This window comes from Chionomys nivalis, chromosome 2 (assembly GCF_950005125.1).
Source record: "Chionomys nivalis chromosome 2, mChiNiv1.1, whole genome shotgun sequence".
NCBI classification, from domain to species: Eukaryota; Metazoa; Chordata; class Mammalia; order Rodentia; family Cricetidae; genus Chionomys; species Chionomys nivalis.
The window spans coordinates 131706474-131715876 of record NC_080087.1 but is presented as its reverse complement, the minus strand read 5'-3'; the positions used below and the strand labels follow the sequence as shown (position 1 = coordinate 131715876).

The following is a 9403-nucleotide window of genomic DNA, read 5'->3' as shown; positions in this document are numbered from 1 at the left end:
TTGCTATGGTTAAGCTGCAAGCGAAAACGTAACACTGGGAAGACGGGAGCATTTAGCTGTATACAACCGGCCAAGTCCGGTGCAACTTACTTGGGTAAGCAAGAGAAAGCTGTCAGACATGGAGAAGCCCCGCTGCTGACAGAACCAGCTCTCTACCAAGCGGGGCCTCCGGAGCCCTCCTCGAAGCTCGGCCTCGAGTAGCGAACTGCCGCAGCTCAGGCCAGGACCACGGCTCCAAGCTGCCCACGATGAATGGAAACCCGAGTCCGCGCGGCGCGGCTTGAGAGTCGGGGCGGGGCTTTGCGAGTCACGTGCCTGGGCCGTAGGCGGGCGCGTGGAGGGAAGTCTGGGTCTGATTGGCTGCCCGTCACCAGGTGACCGCGGGGCGCGTTCCGGTTGGCAGGAGCCGGCTAGCGGCCTTCAGTCTGGAGGCGGCGACGGAAGGAGGAGGAGCTCCGGCCGCGCTCTCGGCCCGCAGTGGCTGCGTCTCCCAGCGCTTGTCGGGTCCCCACCCCTTTTAAATAAGCCGGGCTGGTCGCCGCCCTCGCAGACTAGTCCGCTGTGGGGAGGCGGCGGCGGCGAGCCGGCGGGGGTGCGGCCGAGGCCGGAGCCCTGCCCCGGGCCGGGCGGCGGGGCGGGCGGGCGGGCGCGCAGCGGGTGCGGCGGCGAGTGCGGGCGGGCGCAGCCCCGCTCAGCCCGGGGCTGCCGGCGCCGACCGCGCCATTGTTGGGGGAGGGGGCGGGAGCGGAGTCCGGGGCGAGCGGAGGCGCAGGCAGCGGCCGAGCGGAGCGGACGCGCCCCATGGGGAACACGCTGACCTGTTGCGTGTCCCCCAATGCCAGCCCCAAGCTGGGCCGGCGTGCGGGGCCGGCGGAGCCCGACTACGAGTCCGAGACCTACGAGGCGGCGGCCGGGGACGCGGTGGCGGTAGCGCCGACGTCCGCTGCGGCCGTGGAGCCCTCCGAGTTGGATTTCGGAGCCGGCGAGGGGCACCACCTGCAGCACATCAGCGACCGAGAGATGCCCGAAGGTGAGGGGGCAGCGTGCGCGTCCCGGCCGCGGCGCACCCCTGGCCTCCACCTTCTCCCGGGGTCCCGCAGGGAGGTGGGAGGCGGCCGCCGCTTCGGGTTCCTCACTGCCCGGAGTAGGCTGGCGCGGGCCTGGGCACCGGGGATGAAGTCTGTGTGTGGCTCGCGTCTCCACCCCTTATTCTTCCTGGGGCCGCGGCTGGCCAGTTTCTCTCCCACCCGTACTCCCAGTTCTTGTTCTCATCCCGACCTGGGACCCTGCAGGCCCCTCCACTTCCTCTTTGTAATGCTGGGCACTGTCCAGTGGAACTTTATCAAGACTTCATATGCCTGTATGTAAGTGCCCCTTTTCCTAATAAAACTCCTAGGACCTTAACCTCGGCGTAGCCATCCTATCTCCCTGTCCTTATTTAGCCACATGGTACCTAAGGTAAGAATCTAATGGTTCCTCCTCCCTGGAACCAGTTAGGTAACTGATGTTAAAGCAGTCCAGACTCAGCCTATTTGAGGATTTCTTACTTACGTTGAAGTAGAGGTTGCCACAGAAATGTGTTTGATATTAATAGGATTTTAAAAGTATCTTCAATATAGGTGGTTTTAATTGGAGCACAGAAAGAAAGGAAATTGGGAAAGGGGCTTTTGTGAAAGATGCCAATGTTTTCTTCCAGGGCTACGTTTAAGTCCTGTCCGTTCCTCCTCCCCCCGCAACACGCTCAAATTTACCCTCGGACTTCTGCTCACTTTAAAGTTCTCGTTTTGATAAATACATTGCCACTTTAAAAGTTTCATGTACTTTGCCTCTTCCAAAGGAAGAGGGGTGGGAAGAGATTGTTGGTCAGACGTTTCAAAGGAGTCAAAAGCTAAAATTTAGTCTTAAATTAGTAATGTAAAGGTTTGGGAGTGAGGGGTGAATCACTCAGGTGCTTGAACTGTTTATTCCCATGGCTCTTTTCCCTCCCTACCTCCCTGCCTGGAGAATTTATTCAGTGCTGAGCATGTTGAAGTAAAAGACCAGTTCAGCATCCTGAACCGCTGGAGGGTGGGCTGGGTGGGTAGGAGGGAGAAGCGGAAGTGCTTGAAGCTTTATAATTAAGAACTTGAAAACCTGTGAGTCTAGAGAGAAGTAATACTGGATAACAAGATGGTTCTTGAAGGCTACAGACTTTAAGACAAAGTATCATCAAGTGTTTAAGCTAGATTGGCCTGTTTGTTTCACTTAAATGCTACAAATGATTTCCTTTCTTTAGAGGAATCTCTTATAGCCTTCTTTAAACTTTAGCTGGACCGTTGGTGTCTTCATGTTAAAATAAACTTAAGGCCCATGATCGATACACTTTTGTAACTTTTTGTAATATTTAAATATTATAAAAAATGCAAAAATAATTGTATCCTTAAACAGTGTGCTGCTTGCATGCCTCTGTGTGTGTGTGTGTGTGTGTGTATGAAAACTTTTGTGTTTTAAGGGAAGACTCTGGGTTTACAAACCAGTTAGAATGTGGTAGAGTTGGGTGAGAATCCAAATAGGACCTTTTTATAATTCTTGAGGGATTACAACACAATTTCATGTGTGCTCATTTGTCCCTCCGCAGTACAAAGGAAGTCTGTCTGCATTCTCAGTACTGCTGATGAGGACACAGAGTTAAGATAGGACTGAAGCTGCTTCTGCGTGGAACTGTTCTCAAGACTAGTGTGGAGGTGTGGCAGATGTGCTGGGTTGGACTCTTGAGAATGGATTTGTATAGTAGAGCTCGGTCCTTCCCTGTCTTAGTTACAATACAAGTAACTGATGGAAAGGCAGCGTTTGCTGGAGATCTCATACGTGTTCTTTTCAGTGAGAATGAGTAAAGGAAGAGGTAAGGATGTGGCCTGAATTCACTGCTTATGTAAATGGGATGTTCTGGTAACCATGGGTTGAAGCTGAGGATGCTGACATTAAGAATGACTGGTGAGAGGTGTGTGAGCACAGACCTATATGATAAGGAATGCTAAGTCAGAAATTTTGAAAAAAAATGCGAGCATAGAATTTGAGTTTATTAATATTCCCATTAACATCCCAGTGTTTCTTCTAAACATTTTTAGGTCTGGAGGACTACTTTATGGTATGATATGTACTTGCCCAACAAGTACAGACCCCTTGGCTTGATCCTTAGTGCTGCATTTGACTGAAAATACCAAATATATATATATATAAACACATTGAAAGTTTGGTTTTAATTTCTATATTTCAGAAAATTTTATACCAGTTTCCTTGGAAACTGAGAAATAGCTTTAAAAGTAGCTTTTATTTATAGAGAAGAATTGAATTTTTTGATTTCTTAGATAAAATCATGAATAAATGATCTGCTTTATTCTCTTTTGAAACATTTTAGAGCATTCAAAGTCACTTCTAGAACTTCCAAAGTACGTGGATTAGTATTTCCTAATCATTGGCTCTAATGGCATGTCTGATGACTGAAGGTGACATCAGTAACACAAAATAGGGTACTGGGGCTTCTTTTTTCTCAGCCTTTCATGAAACTTTTGTGTTCTGACTTTAGGAACTATGCTTATTGCACTGGTCAGAAGTGCTCAGGCTGGAGAGATGGCTCAGAGGTCCTGAGTTCAGTTCCCACAACCACTTGGTGGCTCACACCATCTGTAATGCCCTCTTCTGGCCTGCAGGTGTACATGCAGACAGAACACTGTACACATAATAAATAATAAAGAAAACATTTTTTTTTTAAAGTGCTCTCTGCCGGGCGGTGGTGGCACATGCCTTTAATCCCAGCACTCGGGAGGCAGAGGGAGGCGGATCTCTGTGAGTTCGAGGCCAGCCTGGTCTACAAGAGTGAGTTCCAGGACAGTTCCAAAGCTACAGAGAAACCCTGTCTTGGGGGCTGGAGAGATGGCTCAGTGGTTAAGAGCATTGCCTGCTCTTCCAAAGATCCTGAGTTCAATTCCCAGCAACCACATGGTGGCTCACAACCATCTGCAAAGAGGTCTGGCGCCCTCTTCTGGTCTTCAGGCATACAGACAGAATATTGTATACATAATAAATAAATAAATATTTAAAAAAAAAAAGAGAAACCCTGTCTTGACAAACCAAAAAAAAAAAAAAAAAAAAAAGGCTCTGTCAAGTCACCCTTGGAAAGAACTGGCAAATACGATGTGGGAGAACCTCTGAACCTCTTTCCCCTTTCTAGTAGCTATTAACCATTTTTTTAATATGTTTGTAAGAGCTATAGAAAACACAGATAAGCCATTTTAATCAATATTTTGGTGTTGTGTCTTCTTGAACCTTTCATATGCCTGTAAATAAAACATTTCCCTTTATAAAAAAGAGATTGTAGGGCTGGAGAGATGGCTCAGCGGTTAAGAGCATTGCCTGCTCTTCCAAAGGTCCTGAGTTCAATTCCCAGCAACCACATGGTGGCTCACAAGCATCTGTAATGACGTCTGGTGCCCTCTTCTGGCCTGCAGACATACACACAGACAGAATATTGTATACATAATAAATAAATAAATACTTAAAAAAAAGAGAGAGAGATTGTATGTGGTGCTTCCTATCCCCAGAACAATGCTTCATCCCCAGAGCATGCTCCAGGAAGACAGTGCATAGTGCCCTATGGCATGCTTTTTATTAACTTCTTAGTATACAATTGAACAGCTGTAGTATCAGATACACCCATCTCATATGGTTAGACATCTTTCATAGTGAAATTATGCCTACTCTCATAAGATAAAAACAGATGTTGATGATTGGTGTGTTCTACCTCTGGATAGAATTCAGGTGGTATATTTAGTCTTACAGTTTAGTGCCTTATGATGTGTCATTGGTGTTAAAGGCATTTATTTCTTATGCCAGGCAGTTTGATGGTAACACTGATTTTTTACTAGTCATTAACTCTCTGATTAGATTTATGATTCTTAGGAAACTATCTCATGTCTTTGTTTCTGAATAGCCGCTGCTCTGAGAGGTCTGTCAGTAATGCTGATCTCAGATGACAAACCGAGAAGTCCAGAAGTAGGAGAAAGTGAAAGATGCCCAGCTGGTTTGAGCACCCTGAGACGTGTGTACGGAGCACCTTGAATGGCTAGGCAGTGCTGCAGATACAGGCAGTGGTAGAAAAGGAAGCCCTCCTAACTCTGAGGCAAGTGGGAATAGACAGTAGTGAGCGTTAGGAAGAAAATCAGAGAGAGCAGTGATTGGGAAAGGCACAGTTTTACACTGAGGTGATGAAAGATGACTGTTGTCTCTGAGTAATGTGTGAACTTTCCTAAAAGGGAAAGGAAGCAATAGAGAGCGAGGGGAGACTTCCCTGTAGACAGGTCCCTTAGAGCTTTTTATATGGGACCAAGCTTGGTGTCTGTAAATGACAGAAAGGAAGAGACACAGTAGAGAGAAAGGGATGCCTAAAGAAAGATGGTGAATTAGGCCTTTATATGCTAAGTTGGCCTTGACAACAATGTGAACTTGGGTTGTATTGGGAAACCACTGGAGAGTTATACACAGGGAAACAAGTTCTTTGTGAAAAAGACCAGATTAGTGGCTTTGTGTGAATGCACTATGATGTATGCAAGAGATCAGCTGGGAGTCTGGGCAGGAATTTAGGGAAAACCAGTGGTGACTTGAACAAAAAAAAGCATTATTGCCTAGGGAATAAACTAGGCTGGCTAAAGGCAATGAAGTAAATAAAAAAGTAACAAAGATGAATGGACAAGTGACAAAGAAGAAATACAGGTGATCTTTACACTTCACACATGAGAGAAATGTGAATGAAAACTGCAGCTCCTCCTTTGGGGGATGGGGAAACCCGAAAACTTGACAAATATTGGTGAGATTATAAGGAAGGTTATATTCATATATTGCTGCTTTAAATGCAGAATGATTTGACTCCATGAAGGAGAATTTGGCAAAAATCTAACAACATTGCTAGTTTATTTAACCTAGAAACCCTGCTTTAAGGAATTTATGCCAAAGACGTGTATACCGTCATGTGAGACAAAGTTCTTGCTGTATTATTTTCATTAAGATGATAGGCAGCAACTCATATGCAGTAAGAGACAGGTAAGATAAACCGGCATAGCTACATGGTTATGCAGTTGTATCTGTGAAAGTAAGTATGGACCTATAGAACCATAAAATAAATCAGGTATTTGTTTAGAGCCATCTTCAGCATAGATTTCACGAGAGGGATTGGGAGTGATGTATGGAGAACAGTGAGGAAAATATATATTCAATTATAAAAAACACTGGAATTCTTGATCTTGTGTAATTATGTATATACCCTATTATCTAGTATTGGCCAAAGCACATACATATTTGCCTAAGAACTACTTTGATATAGATTTTCCAACAAAATGGCAACATTTACTTGTTTGCTTCTGTGGGTATGAAAACTTTGTAGTGTGTTGTGTGTGTCCTGTACACTTCATTGGTATGAAAACTTTGCAGTGTGTTGTGTGTGTCCTGTACACTTCATTGGTATGAAAACTTTGTGGTGTGTTGTGTATGTCCTGTACACTTCATTGGTATGAAAACTTTGTAGTGTGTTGTGTGTGTCCTGTACACTTCATTGGTATGAAAACTTTGTAGTGTGTTGTGTATGTCCTGTACACTTCATTGGTATGAAAACTTTGTAGTGTGTTGTGTGTGTCCTGTACACTTCATTTTACCCTCTCAGGGTTTTGAATTAGTACAGGAACCGTAGCTGGTTTACAGATGAGAAGACGGCTTCTAGGAAATATAAATTGAGTATGCTAAGGTTTTGACTACTAAGAAATGTTCAATCAGGAATGTAATTCCAGTTGTATAACATATCAGCCTAGAACTTAGAGAATAGGACTCAGAATGGGCTTCTTTGGGTGTCACCTGTCTTCTGTTTTCTTTTGAGGCTGCTGAGCTTTGATGTTCCAACAGTAATGTTGAGGAACATATAATGAAGTGAAGGTAGTAATTGTGTAACCTAGAAATGATCTTCAGAGTTTAAGTGAATAAAATCCTCTCAAGAAATAGACTAAGGAAAAAGTTTCAATATATGAATGATCACAGCCATTAAAACATAGATTGAGATTTAGGGCAGGGAAATACTGAGAGCTGGTGGAGGGGCAGGCGCAGAGATTTAGGGCAGGGAAATACTGAGCTGGTGGAGGGGCAGGCGCAGAAGTGGACTGGTTCATTGGAGGCTAGGGAAGCTGGGCAGCAGTGACCTCTAGATTGAGGACCCTCCGCTGAGGTAAGCCATGTAAAGTGTAGACTCTGTGATAGATTCATCTGACAGTGCAGTTGTGAATTTTGTAATGTTTGTGTTCAAAATCACAAAACTAGTACAGTACATGCATGTTAAGGGATGATGGAGCATGTCAGTAAGTAGACTAAGTCTTTAGACGAGTACCCAAGAACTGCTGACATACTCTATTTAACTGTGATATATTGAAATTGCTATGTTGGAATCAACTTCCTCCACACCTGAAATGTGCTATTTCTATCTGCCAATGTCTTGGTCATTGCCTTCTTTAATATTTTGATAAGGAAATTTTGTGATGGATTATGATTGTGTAATGTTAACATTTTAGCTTTCATCACTACATTTAGTTATTCTAAGTTGAGTGGATTTTTTTTTTTTTAGTATTTTTGATATGTGATTAAGGTGGATCATACAAGGTATAGATTCTTGGTCTGGAGGAAAAGCAGTTTACCTACCATTGCTTTCAAACTGAATTGCAACTTTAATTGATAATTCAAAAATGGTGGATCTTAATCATAATTTTATCATAATCTTAATCATAATCCTTGTCTTGACTTATTTGTCCTAGTTGAAAGCTTTCTTAGAGGTTTGTTTGTGAAAGATGTGTCCGTGTATGTGTGTGTACTACATGTTCATATGTGACAGTCAGGGAAAGAGTGCTCCTGCTCATTCCTGCTCCACCTATTTAAGACATCCAGGGTCTGCCTGTCTCTACCTCTCTGTTTCTGGAACCACAGATGCAGTGTTAGGTGCTGACTGTCCATGAGTGCTGGGGCTCACACTCTGGTCCTCATCCTTGTGCATTGAGCACCTTTATCAGCTGAGCTGTCTCACCAGCTCTGCTTACATAGAAGATACATGGTAATTGATATGTTCTCATCTTCCTAAATCCATGTGTGTGTGCAGAATGTGTGTTTTTGGATCCTAATGCTTTGCTTTGTAGTTGGTTATTTTGCCTCTGATACATAGTGAGTAGAGAAGTATGACTCCCCAGCGTCTCCATGGGCTCTAGGGAATAGAGTTAAGGGAGTACAGAAATAATATAGTTTGTATATAGGGCCACTGTCTACTGGCTTATTTCCATTCTGTATAAAATAGCAGCATGTGGTGATTATAGTAAGTGGAAAGTACATACTACATGGAAAACTATGGTAGCTACATAACATCTGTATTTTCTCAAAACGCTAAGCAAATTAGCATTGAAACCCTGGTGTATATAATTCCTATAGGCTTTATATAAGTGATTTTTTAAAAGCTGATCAATGTGAAACTATTTTAACTATGGGAGAGTGGCCAACCTGTAATCAAATATATGCAAGCTAGAGTCACAGTAATGTTCCTCATTCACAAACATCAGGAATCTTTTTAAGTATCTAAAACTAAGATAGCGGTGAGAACTGACATAATTGCTAGTGTCATACCTCAGCCGGTGCCTTTACTTCTTTGGAAAGCTGTGTTGTGTTGTATATTGGAGTCATGAAAATTACTCAACTATGAGCCCACATTGAAGGTCTTTCTTAAATAGATAAACAGCATTATTTAAAAATACAGTGTACTTAAAAAAAAAAGTACTTTGTACTCATAAAGACAGAATTTTGTGTCTATATCCCCGATACTGGCCTGGCTAAGGTAGAATGGGAGTAATACTTGCTGTATCATTATACACTATTCAACAGTAAATACTTTGAGGGTGGGAATGATTTTCTTTAATACAACACAACTTGTGAGCTGAAAAGAGATTTTGTGTTGTTTAGAACTGATAAGAGGTTTTGTTTTCCTGTGGTTCAGTACCCAGGGGTAGGTATCCAAGCACTGAGCTACACTGTTTTTAACTTTTTGTAAAAATCTACAAGAAACATAGCTGAAAGATCATTATTGTGAATATATCTATTGGTAGTTTTTTTTAAATGAAGTGTTATTTTAGCTTCTGCTAATTTCTGTTGCTAAGGAAGACTTTTATCCATCTCATTTTTAATGTGATCCATAATACTGATTAACTATGTTACTTATAATTATGCATCAGTGGAAATCTATCTCAAAATCAATGTGTACTCACAAGGAGTTCAGAGGGAACTAAACTAAGTTTAGCTTGACCTGTGAATTATGTGATCTCAGAATGCATTTTGGTTCATCTCTGCTGAAAAGGCT

The 9403-nt window shown here is 43.2% G+C and overlaps 1 protein-coding gene across 2 annotated transcripts in view; it reads left to right on the top strand.

Annotated features, from left to right (window-relative positions):
* Positions 1–642: 642 nt before the first annotated feature.
* Positions 643–9403, top strand: part of Ccnyl1 (cyclin Y like 1) — a 34026-nt gene continuing 25265 nt past the window's right edge. Inside the window, exon 1 of one of the 2 annotated variants that reach the window (XM_057762704.1) lies at positions 643–1030. In XM_057762704.1, the coding sequence (XP_057618687.1) occupies positions 802–1030 (229 nt within the window). In that variant the 5' untranslated portion in view covers positions 643–801. The remainder of the gene's footprint in view (positions 1031–9403) is intronic. The other variant, XM_057762705.1, reaches the window with a different exon arrangement.